The 17,748-nt window shown below is 39.2% G+C and overlaps 2 protein-coding genes across 2 annotated transcripts; both read right to left on the bottom strand.

Annotated features, from left to right (window-relative positions):
* Nucleotides 1–5,027: 5,027 nt before the first annotated feature.
* Nucleotides 5,028–5,978, bottom strand: LOC127547040 (olfactory receptor 1K1-like). Its single transcript, XM_051973895.1, has one exon. It carries the CDS (start codon nt 5,976–5,978, stop codon nt 5,028–5,030), a length of 951 nt encoding a protein of 316 aa, XP_051829855.1.
* Nucleotides 5,979–14,003: 8,025 nt separating this feature from the next.
* On the bottom strand, nt 14,004–14,963 carry LOC127547039 (olfactory receptor 5C1). The gene has a single exon (XM_051973894.1). The coding sequence runs from the start codon at nt 14,961–14,963 to the stop codon at nt 14,004–14,006; it is 960 nt and encodes a 319-aa protein (XP_051829854.1).
* Nucleotides 14,964–17,748: the final 2,785 nt, after the last annotated feature.

Genomic DNA, 17,748 nt, shown 5'->3' with positions numbered 1-17,748 from the left:
ACATGATATAATGAGATAACTATTGGATTTGGAATCAGGAAATTTCAATCAAATCCCAGCCCTACTACTTACTAAATGATCTTAAGCAAGTCCTTTCCCTGGCCTAGGCTTTAGTTTTCTTATCTGTTGAATGGGGATGTTGGATATGATGATGTCTAAGGTCCTACCCCTTCCTCCAAGTCTAAAAATTCTTTGCTCTTGGGACAGGGCAAAAACAACTGGTACAAGAAGTTGGATGGGAATATGACATTCCCCCTCCCCTACTATCCTTGTAGTTTCATCTACTCATAATGGCATTAGTAGGAAGAGTTCCCTGGCGGATCAGAGGAACAGTACTGAGTTGGTAGTTTTTTACTATTGGGTTATAGTAAGTCAAGACCCATCATTCCCATGACCAATGTGCTGTAGAACCTGTAGGAAAGGAGCCAGCCAGTGTGGACAGCAAGTAGGACTGAGAACTGAGTCCACATATCAGTACATTGAGAACACATGTTTAGGTAATTTCTAAATCTAGGACCCTGGAGACATCTTTTAAATTTCAACCTAAGATTCATGGAGATAAGGAATCAAAATTTGAACCTTGGGTCTCTGACAGTAAATCCAGTGAATTTCCCATTATATCAAGATGAGCATTCTATCTCCAAGCCCTTTCAGAAAGAATTTTCACCAAGAGAAGTTTCTCTACCAAGGGAAAGAAAAGGGAGAGTCCTTCACAATCATAATCTAATACATAGTATCTTAGAATGGGAGTCAAATATCCTGCCTAATCTTGAGCAAATCTTATTGCTAAACCTTAGTTTCTTTTTCTATAAAGTGAGGGAACTGGGCTGTGTGATCAGTAATAACCCATAGCATGGAACATGGGAAAAATGGCTAGACTTGGCCTTAGGAAATTAGGGTTTAAATTCTGGTTATGATACTACTTAAGAAATTCACTTGATCTCTCACATTCTCATTTTCCTTAAAATAAAGGGGAAAGAAATATATAAAAGGGAGAAAATATACTTGCACCCCCTATTTCACAAGATTTTGATTAGCAAAGTACATTTACACCTTAAAGTACTATAGTAATGTTATCATTATCATGTCCTATGTTCCAGGGTCTTTTACTGTTTTAACATTTTGATATGAAATATCATGCCAGCTGTAATATTTTGTTTTCTAAAGGACTGTCCAATTCTAAAAAGCAGAAGCAATTTTGTTATAATTATATGATTGTTATGGTGATAGATATTATACCAGGATTAGAAAGGTCAACTGGTCAGCTCATCACCTGTTGTGTGCTTTCTAGACAGGAGAGATGAAGAGGTCGATCATATGATGATAGATTTAAGGCCTGAAAAGACCATATAATCTAAGCCTTTTATGTTATAGGTGAGGAATCAGGGCCCAGACAGGGTGATGTGCCCAAGCTCACATAAGTGGTGATTAGTCAAACACAGATCTTCTGATTCCATATCTTGGGGTCTTCCACTGTGATACTGGGAGATATGCTCAAGTCAGTAGGAATAAAAGATCAGACTTGTATGCTTTTACAATTTAGAACAGGGGGCACATTCTTTCTCAAAAGCTATATTTCAGCTCAATAGGAATATGTGGAACAGCTAACAGCTTAAGTGTTATGGAAAAGGGGCAAAATGAAGCCCTCCCAGCTTTGCAGTGGCTCCCCAATTGGCCTATTACACAACTTCTGTGTTATCTGACATTCCCATAGAGGTCATTCCATCAAAATTAAGGAGTTTATTTCCTTGAGACTTCCTCTCAAATTCACATAGGTTAGTTCAGAACAGTTGTTTCAAACCTCTCATCTGTACAACTTGGCTTTTCAGATGAGGAAGTTATCATTTTGAAAGGCACAGGAAACCTGGCCTTAAGCTTCAGGAGTGAGGTGTAAAGGAGTGCAAGAGTATTCAGGAGTAGGGCTGGTAGCCACATTGACTTGGGATAAGCAAGGGATAGGGAGATTGAAAAAAAAAGATTCACTTTGATGGATTTTGGCTCATGTCTCAGTGGATGGGACTTAGAAATTAAAGGGAAGAAATGGAGATGCTAGGTGGCCATTATCTTGGGACAGGAAAAGGCAAGTGTTGGTATAGTGGATTGAGCCATGACTCTGGAGCTAGAATATCCACCTTTGAAATTTATGACCTGTGTGTCCTTGCTCTCTTGAAGGGGGAAGGTGTGTAAGCTTGTCCAAGTTTACACTAGCTTGTCTTTGATGTCCTTCCTAAGTCTAGACCTATGATGGTATGATCTGAATTCTAATTCTAGCTCTGCTCCTATCACCTGATTCATAAGTCACATGGCTTGTGTGACTTTGGGTAAGTCCTCCCTCTAATGCTCACTGAAATGAAAGAGTTGACTAGATGGTCTCCAAGGTCTCTTCTAGATTTAAGTCTTGTGAGGAGTTAGTTTGGTGACATGTCTAGAAAGAAATCTAGCTCAGCTTCTATGACTGCTCACATGGACAGGAGGGGCCAGGCCTAGACGTCAGAGCAATGGGAAAGGGTATTAGAAGCCCAGGAAGCTGGATTGGCCTCCATTACTCTATTAGGGATCTTGTAGATTCAATTCTCATTTTCTGCAATTCAACAATTATGGGCTAGGGAATTTTCCTCTTGTCTTTTACCTCTTTTTTCTCAAGTGCTTCTAAAGCCTTTTTGAAAAAAGAAATTCAATTTCTATCTTGCATGACAAAAAGAAAAAAATAGAACTCCCTAGGCTGGACTTCACAGTGCTTGTGGCAGTGGTGGGGGAAAAGAAGGAGACAGAGAAAGAGAAAGGAAGAGGGGAGAGAGAGAGAAAAAGAAGAGAGAGAGTAGGGAGGAAAGGAGACAAGAGAGGGAGAGAGAGAATAGAGAGAGCTGAGGGAGGGAGGGAGAGAGGGGTAGAGAGAGACAGAGATAGAGACAGACAAAGGAGAGAGAAAGGGAAGGAGGGAGAGAGAGAACAGAGAGTTAGAGATGAGGGAGGGAAGGAGGAAGGGAAAAAGAGAGGGAGAGAGAAACAGAGACAGAGACAGAGTAATGGAGAGAGGGAAAGAGAAAGAGACAGAGACAGAGAAAGTGAAAGGAGATAAAAAGAGAGAGAGACACAGACAGAGAGACAAAGAGACAGAGAGGGAGAGAGACACAAAGAAAAAAGAAAGACACAAATGGAAAAGCTTATATCTCCAGGACTTTTGTGGCACAGCCAATTGGGGTTGAATAATCTTCCCTATTTGTAAATCATGCCATGTCATTCTTTTGGTCAAAATCTTTTAAAGATCTGATATGACCAAGACAGACAAATTCACACTTGTGAGCCAGTTACTCAAGATTTCACAACCTGGAGCCATCTCCCTTTCTGGCCTTATCTCACACTATTTCCCTTTGAGTACTCTATGCAGCAGTCAGACAGGATTAATTGCTATGTCCTATGAATACCTCTAAGCTTTCCCACATCCATGCCTTTGCTTATGTTGTTTCCTGTGATGATAAAGCTCTCTACTCTGTCCCTTTTCCTCAGTCGTGAATTGTTTTATTCTTTGATGACTGATTTCAATGTTACCTCCTTCAGGAAGCCTTCCTTGATCTCTTCTTATAGTAAAACTTTTGAGCCTCCAGATTTCAGATAGACATTTCTCACATTTCTTTCCTTTTTTTTTTTTTATAAATATATTAAAATTCTCTTTCTATGTTTTGTGGTGACACAGAGGGTTCTATTATCTCTTGATGATCTAGTAAGACCTGCTAATGTGACAAATTTTCAACAACAAGCCTGGCAAAGACAGTGTGACTTGGAGCACCAGGCAACATTGGGCTGGACAGGCTCTTGACCCCAGAGAGTTAACTCCCAGGTGATGATTATTTTCAGGCATATCTGCTCAGAAAGAAAGACCTGCTATTAAGACATGAAGAGTTTGTTGCCTGTGTTGGGAGAAGGTATGAATTTACTGACAAAATCATGGAAACTAGAAGTTTGAGTCAGTGTATTGTGAATTACGTGGATAACTGAGTCTATGAAAGGCCAGGTTATTTATGTGCATGTCCATATCTCCATTCTGAACTATAAGCTCCTTGAAGGCAAAAGCTGTCTTATTTTAATTTTGTATTTTCCCCAGAGCTGAATCTGATATTCTTTATACAGCAGGTGCTTAACAAGGGTGTGCTTGAAATGAGGGGTAATTTGGCAGGCTGTATGATGTAGGGGATATTGGCTTTGAAATCAGGAAAACTTGTTCCTAAATTCTGCCTCAGACATTTACTATGGGACCCTGGTCCTATTGAAACTCTTTGGGCATCATTCTTTAGCTGAAAATGAAAGTGCTATGTATGGTGACCTCTAAATTCCTTTCCTACAACCAGATGATGTAGTGGTAAGACCCGAATTCAAATTCAGTCTTAGATACTCATTAGCTGTGTGATATTGGACTACTCACTTAACCTCTTTGTCTCAATTTCCTCAACTGTGAAATGGGGATAACAGTTGCAAGATTCTTATGACAGTCAAAGAAATAATTTTATAAAGAACTTAGTACAGTACCTGGCACATATTAGGTAGTAAATAAACACTTATTCCTCCCTCTCTTCTTCCAGGTCTAATTCTGTCATGCTATGAATTGTTCAAAGAAAACTCTGAAAAAGCCACAGAAAACAAAGAGGAGGAAAGATAGGTGCTGAATGGAAGTATGGGACTGGATTTGATTCCAGCTCTGCTATTTTGTAATCATACTCTTCTGAGTGTGAAGTTTCTCCTCTGCACAGTGAGAGTAGAATCTAAAGTTGGGTTCTGAGGTCCTTCCTGGTTCTTACATTCTGTGATTTTATTGTTAGGGAGATGTTGGAGAGACGGGCAGCATGTCTCTATGTGTGAGTGCATCTATGTCCAGGCTTTTGCCACTCACTAGCTGTGTGATTGTTACCCCTTTCTGAACCTCATTTTTCTTGATCTGTAACAAGAAGGTGTTGAAATAGATAATCTCTTCCAACTCTAGTCCCCCATGGGATCAAATTGGTTACCGGCCATCTCTGAAGCCAGCCCAGACTTTAGGTAGATTCAGTTGAGATCCTACGTCCAGTGAAGAGAGCTCGGAGTGCCCCCTGAACGTCTCGGTTCCTGAGGCTGTAAATGACTGGGTTGAGCATGGGGGTTACTACCGTATACATGACGGTGGCCACACGCCCCCGCTCAGCCTCATATCGTGCCGTTGGCTGGAAGTAGACTGCAATGACGGTGCCATAGAAGAGACCCACCACGGCCAGGTGGGAGCCACAGGTGGACACAGCCCGGAGCCGCCCAGATGCAGAGGGCAGGCGTAACACAGCAACGGCAATGGCACCATAGGAGGCCAAGATGAGCAGGAAGGGTGTGACCACCACAGCGGCCCCCTCGGTGAAGATGAGCAGCTGAATATGGCGAGTGTCTGAACAAGCGAGCCGCAGCAGGGGCTGGTGGTCACAGAAGAAGTGAGGCACGCTGTGGGAGGCACAGAAGGACAGGCGGGCCATGAGCAGAATGTGCAGTAAGGAGTGTGAATGAGAGACGACCCAGGCCGTTGTGACGAGTCCTGTACACACGGCCCGCGACATTCGGACTGTGTAGTGCAGTGGATGCCGGATAGCCACGTAGCGATCGTAGGCCATGGCAGCCAGGAGGCAGCTGTCAGTCACACCCAAAGCAAAGAAGAAATACATCTGAGTTAGGCAGCCTGCCCGTGAGATGGAGCGGTCATGGGCCATCAGGTTGGCCAGCATCTTGGGCACGGTGACAGAGGTGAAGCAGAGGTCGGCGAAGGAGAGGTGGGCCAGCAGGAAATACATAGGGGCATGGAGGGCTGGACTGGCACGGATGGCTGCCACAATGAGCCCGTTCCCCATCACACCTGCTATGTAGAGGACCAGGAACAGGGCAAACAGAGGCCGGAGCTGCCCAGGGTTTGTGGACAAGCCCAGTAGGATAAATGGGGTCCCTTCAGAGGACTTGTTGGTCCCATCCATGGTCGGCTTAGTCCTCCTCTCAAGGGAATCTGGGTTGAGTCATTTTCTCCCACTGGGCTCACAGTTTTCTCATCTGAAAAATTTATTTAACAAATACTTATTAAGCACATATTCTGAGGAAAAAACCTATTTTTTAATCTAGGGGAGAGACAAAGTTAATATACAGACTCTCTCACGGAGTTTGCAGTCTAGTAAGGCAGCTGGGCGATAACAGTAGATAGAATGAGGTACCTAAAGTAAAGAAGACCTGAGTTCAAAATGGGCCCTCACATAGTGACTATCTGTGTGTTTGGACAAATCACTTAACTTCCACTTGCCTCAGTTTTCTCAGCTGTAAAATGGGGATAATCATAACACTTATCACCATAGGTTGTTGGCAGGATAGAATGAGGTAATGATTGTAAAGCATTTAGTATGGTATCTAGCACATAGGAGGCACTACGGAACTGTTAGATATCATTATTATTATTATCAATTAGTATAAGTATTAGTAGCAGATAGATAAGATATTAACACCAATAACTCTAATTCATGATAACACATGAGTTCATGAAATAGAAACTCTCAATATAACCATATGAAAATTATTCCAAATCATTAATAAGAGAAAAGTAAATTAAAACGATTTTTAAGTTTTTACCTTACATCTAATCTGGAAAAAAAAAGATGGTAAGGGACTGAAGGAAGACAGCTGTAAATTTGTCAAACTATTCTGGAGAACAATTTGAAACACTTAAAAAAAAACCCAACTAACCTGTTCATATTGTTTGATTCAGGGTGATGCAGCGGTTATTCCCAGGAAGTAAAAAGAGAGAGAAAATCTATCATGTATTCCTGATGCAAGGTTACAGAGATGAGAGATGGGATGTCATCTCTAAGGAATAGTTAGCAGGTCAGTTCTACTGAAATCAAGAGTATTTAAAAGGAAGTACTATGAAATAAGAGTTCTTTTAAGTAATATTCTACATTCTTTGTTTTTAATCTTCTACATGTACATCAAATAGAGCAAATATAGCAAAATTTCTAGCAACTTTTTTCTTAGTACTAGAAAACTAGTAAAAAAGTATATGTCCATTGAATGAGAGATGACAATATGCTTATTGTAATAAAATAGCTTTGTGTCATAAGAAGTCACAAATATGAAGAATTCAAAGAAACCTGGGGAAACTTGTATGAATTGATATAGTGAATTAAACAAAAGACAAATATATAGAAAAAAATAAAGAAATATAGAAAATATAAAAACACACAGAATGTTTACATTAATATGTAATATAAATATAATTACATTAATATAAATTAATATAAAATAATTAATGGATAGCAAGACATATCAATGCAATACCAATCTTGGCTCCAGGGGCCTGATGATGAAATATTTTTTTCTTGATAGAGAGGTAGGCTATATAGGTGCTGAATACTCTGAGGTATATACTGTCAGGTCTGGGCAGTGTGCTGGCAGATTCTATTTGTTTGTACTTCTTTGTTACAAAAGAATGTTCTCTTGCATTGGGTATATAGAGTAGTCACTGGGAAATGACAATTATAGAAAAAGTATCAATACAATATTGAAGTGAAATAAGGTAATACAAACACTGCTCTATGAGAACTGAAGGGAAGACTAGTATTGTTAAGAGGAGATCATGGAAGGCTTGTTAGGGAGATAGATTTAAAGGATAGGTAGACCTTCACCAGTCAGATGGTGCAGTGAATGGAGTGCACTCATCTTCTTGAGTTCAAATCTGGTCTCAGATACTTACTATCTCTATGACCCTGGGCAAATCACTTAACCCTGTTTGCCTCAGTTTTTTCATCTGTAAAATGAGCCAGAGGAGGAAACCACCCCAGCATTTTTGCCAAGAAAGCCACAAATGAAATAATGAAGATCTATTTGTCTGTCTGTCTGTCTATCTATCTATCTATCTATCTATCTATCTGTCTATTCTTCTGTTTGTCTATTTGTCCATCTGCCTGTCTGTCTATCATATTGGGAAATGGTACCAGGGAATTTAGGGCCTTAAATGTTAAGCAGAGGAATAATTATGGAGTATTTTTGAGCAAAATAGTAATACAACCAGAGTATTTTAGTAATTTTGTGAATTCCAGTAATGTTTCCCTAACAGAGAAAGAAGGGTCATGTAGTCAGGAAATCTTATTAGGAGTCTATTGTAATAGACCCTGAAGGTACCACTGAGTATCTATAGTGATTGAGTGGCAGGAGAAATAGAGAGGATAGACTAGATGTAACTGATTTGTAGAGGTGGGATCAATCTATTGTTCTTGGAAATAAATTGTATATGAGAGATGATAGGGAAAAATTAAAGATATTTTTCTAATATTCAAACATGGTAGACTTGTAGAATTTTGGTATCACAGAAATACAGAGCAAAGCCAGAAAGGCGAAGCAGATCCAGAGTAAAAAAAAGAATAACCTTGGTTTGACATTATTGAGTATTTCCAGACTGAAGATAGTAGAGGATTTATGTAGGACCTCTTCCAGTCTTCTATGTTCTAATATTCTAAAGTCAGTATTGGATTTGGAATTAGAGGAACTGGGTCCAAATCCTGACTACTTCTTACTCCCTGTATGATATTGGGCAAACAAATCCCTTTCCCTCTGAAGGAAAGTTCCCTCCTTTATAAATTGAGGGGGTAGACTAAATAATGCTTAAAGTTTCTTCCAGCTCTCAAATTAGAATTCTAATCCTTTCATAACTCTCATATTTATGATGTTCTCCATTGTCTGTTCTAAAACTTGTTTTAATTCAAATACTCTACCTCTTATGTTCAATTCATTGATTAGATATCTACTAAGTGTCAGGCACTGGGGCAAAAGACACAAAGGAATCAGTTCCTGCCCTTAGGAATTTGTATTCTATTTAGGTTGGGGGTGGAGTGGGAATAGAATTTGTACAAAAGTAGTAAATGTGGAATACATAGACAATTATTTCAAGAATGAGAGAATGCTTCTAACTAGTGGGTCAGGAAAGACCTCATGTAGGATGTACGAATTAAATTGTATTTTTGAAGAAAGCCAAAGACTTTTCTAGATGGAGGGGAAGATATTACACATTGTAGACTTGCTCAAGATGGGAAATGGAATATCAAGTACAAGGAATAAATAGCAGATCAATTGGACTGAAATGAAGAATGTATGAAAGGAAGTACTATGAAGTAATACTTCTCTCAATTCTAATACCCTGTGTTCTTTGTTTTAAACTTCTCCATTACTTTTTAAAAACAATCAGGATTAACTGACTTTCACAGGTCACACCTCATCTTAATTCCATAATGAAAGTGGCAGAAGAGAGTTTAGGGAGAGAGAAAAGTCATGCCCTGGAAGAAAGCTTTGGTGGATTGAAAGAGTTTATCCCTTGATCATTTCCTTTAGCCCAACATCCCTCTGACAAGTCCATGGAGAACCTGTTAATTCTTTTATTTCCTTCTCCAATTTCCTTGGAATAATCTTTTTTTTTTTTTTTTTTTTTTACTTATAGTGTGGGTCTTTGCTTCCTTTCATGAAACCTTTTCACAGACCCTCCTTCTTTAACCTTCTTAGTTAAGACCTCAGTGGCTCAGGGGCAGGATTAGAATGTCCATTCTTGGGGATGGGCTAGAATAGAGGTTACAAAAGAGAGAGAATAAATTAATCATTAACCCAGAAATCCAATTTACGAATATCTCTATGAAAAATCTTCAGAGTGAAACAAACTAGCCTGTTTCAAATGACTCTTTAAACTGGTTATAGCAGACACTTAAACAGTTATAGACAATCCACTCATGAAGAGGTATAGAGGGTCACACAACACAAAGTGATATAAAATTACACCTTCACAATTGGATACAGTACACAACAATGATTTCACATACATAGTTACTTTACAAAAATGCATAAATACATACATACTCAAAGTAATTGGACAAGTCATTGGTCTGGTGATTTCAATTTTTCCTGCCATAAAATTGAGTAGGTACTGGATTATATAAAAATTCTTTCTAGCTCTAAATTTCTATGTTGTAAGATTCCCTTTAATTTGAATAGTCTTTGTTCTAAAGTCTCTAACACTGGAACTCTAGGATTCCAAAAGCTACATACATTCTCAACCACAGCCTCCCACATAGCTACACCAATCATTCCCACAGACCAAGGTGCTCATAGTTGTATCAAACACCCCTAAGTATATTTCATCACTCTAGTAAACAAAGGAACAAATAGATATACACACATACCACTAGTCCCAGCTGACTTCATCAGGGTCTAGCTCCCTGGCCTGTAACATCTCAGTACAATTTTCTGGATACATTTGAATTATAATTGGAGGAAAAGAGTTTGAGGGTTATATCCCCTTGGTAATATTAATCTCAAGCATAGTCCAGCACCTAATCAGAAATAAACCTCTCTTCCTTCTCTGTGCCCTTCTCTCCAAAGCCAGGAGACAACTCCAATTTGAGATTTGGGATTTAGACTCTGAGGGGCTCATTAATTTCTTCTGTGGAACCAGCTTTGGATGCTCTGTGGAGCTTGGAGGGACCAGGAGAATCATGGAGTCAGAGAGGAGTACCTCCTCTAGGAACGAGAATCAGTTTCTCTGTTGGCCCTGTGGGGAAACTATCATGATAAGCCAAGAAGAATGTAGCTTTTGTCTCAGCAGCCCATGTATTAGAGTGGATGGACCCTTTTTATTCCCCATTTGCCTGAGCAAATTACTCTGAAGAGAACCCAGGCCAAAGGGCCTCTAAATGAGAACACCCTAGCTAAATTGGTCTTCTCTAGGGCAAATGACTATCTCTTTTTTATGTCTCAGTTGCCTTATCTATAAAAAAGAAGGAAGACAATAATGCTAGATTTGTAATGAGAGGAATTGAGTTCAAATCCTGGATCTGCCAAGTACTTTTTTTTTTAACATATCACATCCTTGAGCACTATTTTCTTTATCTATAAAATGTGGGAGTTAGACTAGATGACTTCTATTAAATACCAACTATTTGAACATCTCCAACTCTGGATCTATGATCCCTCCAACTCTAAATCCATGATTTTTACATAGGAATTTAAATTAATTCTCTTAAGATCTACCCAGTTTTAATATCCCATTTTGAAAGCATCCTTTCCATTACAAACCTAGCACTGTATTTTTGACTATACCTACTCCAGACTTCATCTATAGAAGATTAGAGGGATAGAAATGTATGAAAAGATAGTTTGGGCAAAAATCTCTCAATTTCTTTCTCTTCAACCTTCCCCTTCTTTTTGCTTTGACTTTGGGCCAGGAGGAAGGGACTGATTTTAACTCAAAAGCTGCTCTTTCCACCTTCGTATGGGTGGGTAGAAGAATCAGAAACCATGAGAAATAAAAGATTTGAAAGCATGAAGGAAAACTACCACTATGGGGAAATGTCTGAGAACTCTCTAATCTAACTCTTGAGCTCTGGAGCTAGATGGCAGAATTGCTCATAAGCAAGCCAACGTGGGCTGGATGTTGCTTTTTTGAAATCAGTGTGGGTTGCAGAATGAGGCCAATGATTCTTCCCTCTCTTTTTTTTCCCTGTTTTTCCTAGGAGAAGGAGGAGAGGCATCTATTTCCCAGAGGAAGTTTATCAGTGTGTCTTTAAAATTTATTTATCTTTTTAGGTTTAAAAGTTTACTCTGTTTTTGTTTTTGAGCTGTTAAAGGTTGTAAGACTATTCATTAAGGACCCCTCACCCCAAAATCCTACATACTAGGTTTCTAATATTTATGTTCAAATTCCTACTGGAGAGCAGTCCATTAATAATTAGTCTTCACTAAGTTTTGGGAAATGAATTTACTAAGATGGTATAGCAATAACTGATTTGGGTAAATACTGGTGGTGAAGATATTCAGCTCTAACCACTGATGGGAACTTTGATAGGCACTCTGGATCTCCCAGATTTACAAGGTTTCCTGGATATTCCCACATACTTGAGATCTGGGAAAAGCCAATACCAAAGGGAGATGGCTCCATCGCAGGCATAGTCTTATTTCAGCAGGATTTGTAGCTGGATAGGTAAAAACCCCCACCCAAGCTGGGCATCAAAAAACCTCAGAATTGTCCTCATTCACCAGATCCAAAAGGAAGAGAGGGAAGGATGGATTATCCCTTTTATATTGCTATTCAAGTTCAGCAACCAGTTACATAACTCTTCATCTCATAATACAAGCTCTTAAATCATCATAGCCAGAAAGTAGATTCACTCCAGGCTTTAAAATGGTTGCTTGGATTGGATCTAAGCAGGAAATATCTGTGATTGCTTCCTTATAGGACAGTCATAGTCATCAAGGTATCTTCAGGCAAATTAGTCAGCCTCAATACATTGGCAAATAACTGGTTGGATTGGCAATGACAAGCATCTTTCATCACCATAATTTGGGAAGAAAGAAAAATAATTTCTCTAGAAGAGAGATGCCAGGTTGTTGTTAGGGAGAAAGTTATACCCCAGGAGGAAGAGTGACCCAGCTCATAAAAAGAGAGGGGGGAGTAAGACTAACTGCCAGTCCTGCCTGCAAACATCAGCTAAGGGGCAACCATTATTACACTGATGTTCTAAATATTGTTTTGTTTTGTTTTTGGAAGGGGTGGGGAACACAGCAACCCATGAACATTTACTAAAACATAGATGGACCAAAGTCTGCATAGGTGGATGATACACCCATAGTGACCAACAAAGTTTTGAAGTGTGATCCTATCACCTGGCCTTGAGCTTGTGTGAAGTTTTCTCTAAAAGTCTTCAAAAGTAAGCCAGTGTTAATGACAACATACTCTAGTTGCTGCAGCTGAGATTCATTTTCTGGTTAAGGAATTAGAGTAAATGGCTTCTAAAGATTCTTTTATTAATGAGATTTTACAAGTTGATAATAAAGAACTTAATCTCCTATTTATTAAATACCTGCTATGTTCCAGGAACTGTACTAGTACTGAATTGCTGAGACCCCAATCATTATACTGACCTAGGGAATGTTGAACTCTCCTAGAGTAATGCAGGGGATCTTGTTGGGTAATAGGGAAGGGCTCAGTGTTATACTTAAATTATCTACTGGGGGAAAATATTGAATTATGAGTTAGAAGAGCTGGGTTTTAACCACAACCAGCTTTAAAATGAGAGTTGAATTTTGAAAACTCTTGTGGAATTATGCAACAAAGTTACAAAAATGTTCATTTGACCCAGATTCTACAGTTAGGCATATATTCCCAATGAGGTCAAAGACAAAAAAAAGGTCCACACCAAAGTATCATGGCAATACTATTTTATAGTAACAAAAAAAAACTAGAATCAAAGTGGATGTTTATCTTTTGGAGAATGGCTAAATAAGTTGCTTTATAAGAATGCAATGAATGCTAAGAAATTACAATTGTGTTATAAGAAATGATCAATATAAAAATACAGAAAGGCATGGGAAGATTTATGACTTGATGAAGTGAAATCATCAGAATCAAGAAAACGCCACACAATGACTACAATGTAAATGGAAAAAATAGCAATGACAAAATTGGACACTGTGTATAAATATAATGGCCAATATTGGCCCCAAAAAAGAGACATGAGAATGTACCTCTTATGGTTGTGGAATACTGTGTATACCTTTACACTTGATTGATATATTGGATAGTTTTGCCAAATTATTTTATTTTAGTAGTGGCTCTTTGGGTGGAAGAGTGGAAAGAGTTATATTTGGAAATGAAATTGATATAAAAACAAAATATAAGTAAACTTTTGAATTGAGTGGTTGGATTAAATTTTTTTTTCCAGATCTGTATTTTTTAGTTCTCCCTGAATTTGAAAATTCTGTTCTTTTAAAATTCTTTCCAGTTCCAAAGCTCTATAATTCCACCACAGACCTAAATTAATTCCAGTTTGACCCTTCTCTATATCTATCCTTTCTGGCTTTGCCCTTTACTTTCTCTGGCTCCTTAGCCATTTTAAAATATGGTAATTTTTGAGTGAGGGAACTCTTTCCCCTCATTTCTTTGTGATCTCCACCCCCAGGTCAGTCTTTTAATTCTTTCACTATCCCCTTTGGGATGGGAAGCAGAATCGATCCCGGGTCCTTCGAAGGGCCTCCTTAACCTCCTTGTTGCGGAGACTGTAGATAAGTGGATTGAGGGCAGGGATAACGAGTGTATAGAAGACAGATGCCATCTTGTCAGTGTCAAGGGCATAACTAGAACTAGGTCTTAGGTACATGAAAATGAGTGTGCCATATAGCATGGCCACAGCAGTAAGGTGAGAGCCACAAGTGGAGGCTGCTCGTCGCCTTCCCTCAGCAGAATTCATGCGAATCACAGCAACGAGGATGAAGGCATAGGACACAGCAATAGCTAACACTGTAGCTGTTTGGATAAAACCACAGACAGCAAAAAGCAGCAGCTCATTGAGGGAAGTGTCATCACAGGAAATGGCCAGCAGTGGTGGGATGTCACAGAAGAAACTGTTAACTTCACGGGAGTGACAAAAGTGTAGCCGGAAAGTGAATGTTGTGTGGACAAAGCCACTCACTGCACCACCCAGCCCTGAAGCCGCCAAGAGCAGGAGGCACAGGCGTCGAGACATGGCTGTAGTGTAAAGGAGCGGGTTCCCAATAGCCACATAGCGGTCATAAGCCATGGCTGCTAGGAGACAGCACTCAGCATCTGCCAACCCTGCAAAGACAAACATCTGGATGGCACAGGCAGCATAAGGGATGGTGGCATGTGATAGTAATAGATCTATGAGCATCTTAGGACCGATGGCTGAGGAATAGCAGGCATCTAGGAGTGAGAGGCAGGCCAGGAAGAAGTACATAGGGGTGTGGAGTCGGGTATCCACGTTTATCAACACCACCATACCCATGTTCCCCAGCAAGCTCAGAAGGTAGATGGGTAGGAATATCAGGAAGAGGGCTACACGAAGGTCCCAGCGGTCAGTGATACCCAGGAGGATAAATTCAGTTGGGGCTCCATCAATCCAAGTGATGTTCTCCAGGGTCATCCTGTAAGTTGGCAACTAGGAGAAGAGTCAAAATAAGCAGAAAGTGAATGACTACTGCTCATCACAATCTGCACCTTCCCTCCTCAGGGAGAAGTGAGAAGAAAGGAAAGTTCCACTGGTCTTGGGAGAAGTCTTTCTGGCTTGCCATTTCACAAGGAAGGCAGACACAGCATTGGCTTCAACAAGAGATATTCTATCCAGTGACTAAATAACTTGGGAATGAGATTTTTTTTTTCCCCGACAGTGCCAGTTGTCCTTTGGATGCGAGAGAGCTTGATTGTGTCCTAAAGCTAGTGTTACTTTTCTGATCATATATATGAGAGGTAACATGGGCTCGTAGATAGAGCGTTGGAGCCAGAAAGACATACATTCAAGTACTACTTCTGATGCATATTGGCTGTGCAACCCCAAGCCAGCTAGGTGGCCCATTGGATAGAGCACTTGGGCTAGAGTCAGAAAAACTAATCTTCTTGAGTTGAAATCCAGTTGGGATTTGAAATGGAAAAATCATTTAACATTGTTTACCTCATCTATGAAATAGGCTGTAGAAGGAAAGGGTAAACCACTCCAATATCTTTGCCAAGAAAACCCCTAAAGGGATCACAGAGACTGATACAACTTGAAGACTCAACAGTAACAAAACTCCCTTAACCTCATAGAGTTCTGGGCTACCCATGCTGTATAACCTCCAATTTCTCTCTATCTGTCTATCTGTCTGTCTCCGTCTGTCTCTGTCTCTTTCTCCTTTTCTCCCTCCTTCCCTCTCTTCCTTCCTTCCCTCCCTCTTTCCTTCCTTTCCTTCCTCCCTTCTTTCCCTTCCTCTTTTCCTTCCCTCCTTCCCTTCCTCCTTTCCTTCGCTTTTTCCCTTTCTTCCCTTCTTCCTTCCCTCTTCCCTTCTTTCCTTCCTTCTTTTCTTCCCCCTTCCTTCCTTTCTTCATTCTTTCCCTCCTTCCTTCCATCTCTCACTCCTAACCTCCTTGTCTTGACTCCCTCCATCTCTTGCCCCACCTAATGAATTCCTAAAAAGAGTAGAAAAGCAATTTCTGCTAATTGCCTCAATCTCTCCACTTCTCAGTTCCTTGCCTATTGAAATATGATGCCAATTTCTAAAATTAGCTTCCCTACTCCTCAATATCCTGATCTCTCTATAGCTTTTACCTTTTAACACTGCTGAAAACTCACCTCCTTGCCTGGATTTTCTTTTCTCCCCTGACATTCATGGAACTGCTTTCACTTGGTTCTCTTTCTGTATATTTCTCAGCTTCTTTTCTCAAGAATCATTATCCTTTTCCTTTCTAAGAATTGATATTCTACAAATTTTTACTCTCTTTCTGTCTGCCTTGATTTCACTCACTAAAAAAAACCTCCTAAATCTACATAAGTGTCCCCTAAAATCTTAAAACAATTTAAAATCTTAATAATTTTAGAATTGAAATGCTTCAAATGTCCAAATGCTTGAAGTTTCATCATTTAGCTTTTAAATATCTGTTGATGTGTTTGTAATTAAAATTCAACACTTTCAGTCAATTTCTGAACTTTATAAAAACTTCCAGCAGTTGGTAATCAGTGATTGAAAGGATTTCATTTGTATTCCTAACCTTAACATCAGTCAAAGCTTTGACATGACCCCACAAGAAAAAGTATAATAGAGATAGATCAAGTGACTGAGGTGGCCAAGGAAGAAAACTTACACTACCAAACCACTAGTCTGAAAAAGAGTCATATATAAAGGGTCACAACACAATACATAATTATAGGGTGCCCCATCTTGTTAAAATCATAATATTATTATTCAAAACTCACAAAACTAAGTATAAAAGAAATTTACATAGTTAAACTTTTGAGTGATTTTTGGTAAGTTTGTACCATTAGTATTTCTAAAGTTATTTCAACTTAAAATCACTTTAAGCTCTTCTTGGACTTTTCTCATTTTCTCAACCAATTCCTACTCCCATATCCAATTAATTGCCAAATCCCATTAATCATACCCATACAACCTCACATGTACCTAACCCACTTTCTCCATTTACACTGTTATCAAATGATAACTATTACAATAGCTTCTTCATCTCTCTGTCCAATCTCTCTCCTCTCTTTTCCATCCTTCATAGAGTTGTCAAAATGATCTTTCCAAGACACAGATTTGGACCATTTTTGTTAATCTCTTATTCAAAAGGTTTCAGTGGCTCCTTATTAATGAGACAGTATGGTGTAGTGAAAAGAAAAAAAGTTGTAGATTTATAGTCTTGGGATTCAAATCCCAGTTTTATCACTAATTTCATGTGTCATTTAAATGTCTCTAAGCCTCATTTCCTCTATCTGTAAAATAAGGAAGTTGGACTAAGATCCCTTATGGCACCAGGCTTATGATCTGAGGATCCTACACTGGTCTTACCTAAAGATAAAATATAAACTCCTTAGCTCATCCCTTCAAGTCCTTCACAATCTCGCTCCTATAAACAAATATTTCCAGTCTTCTTTATTATTATTTCCTTTCTCAAACTATTCATTGCAGTGAAAGGCAGTTCTATTGCCTTTTCCTTGTACTTAATATACTTCATCTCCCATCTCTGTTTATTCATTCAAGCCATCTCTCATATTTGGAATGCACAAACAACTTATCTGCTTTTTAAAAAAATTCCTAATCTTTCTGCAAGACAGAGGTGCCATCTCTTTGGTTTTTCTCAGGCAGTCAATAAAGATTTATTAATCACCTATCAGTGCCAGATATTGTATTAAGTTCTGTAGATACAAGGAGAGGCAAAAGATAGTTACTGTCCTTTGT

The sequence above is a fragment of the Antechinus flavipes genome, chromosome 2, assembly GCF_016432865.1.
Source record: "Antechinus flavipes isolate AdamAnt ecotype Samford, QLD, Australia chromosome 2, AdamAnt_v2, whole genome shotgun sequence".
Lineage (NCBI taxonomy): Eukaryota > Metazoa > Chordata > Mammalia > Dasyuromorphia > Dasyuridae > Antechinus > Antechinus flavipes.
Note: the sequence above shows the minus strand (reverse complement) of the source record. Positions and strands in the feature narration are given on the sequence as shown.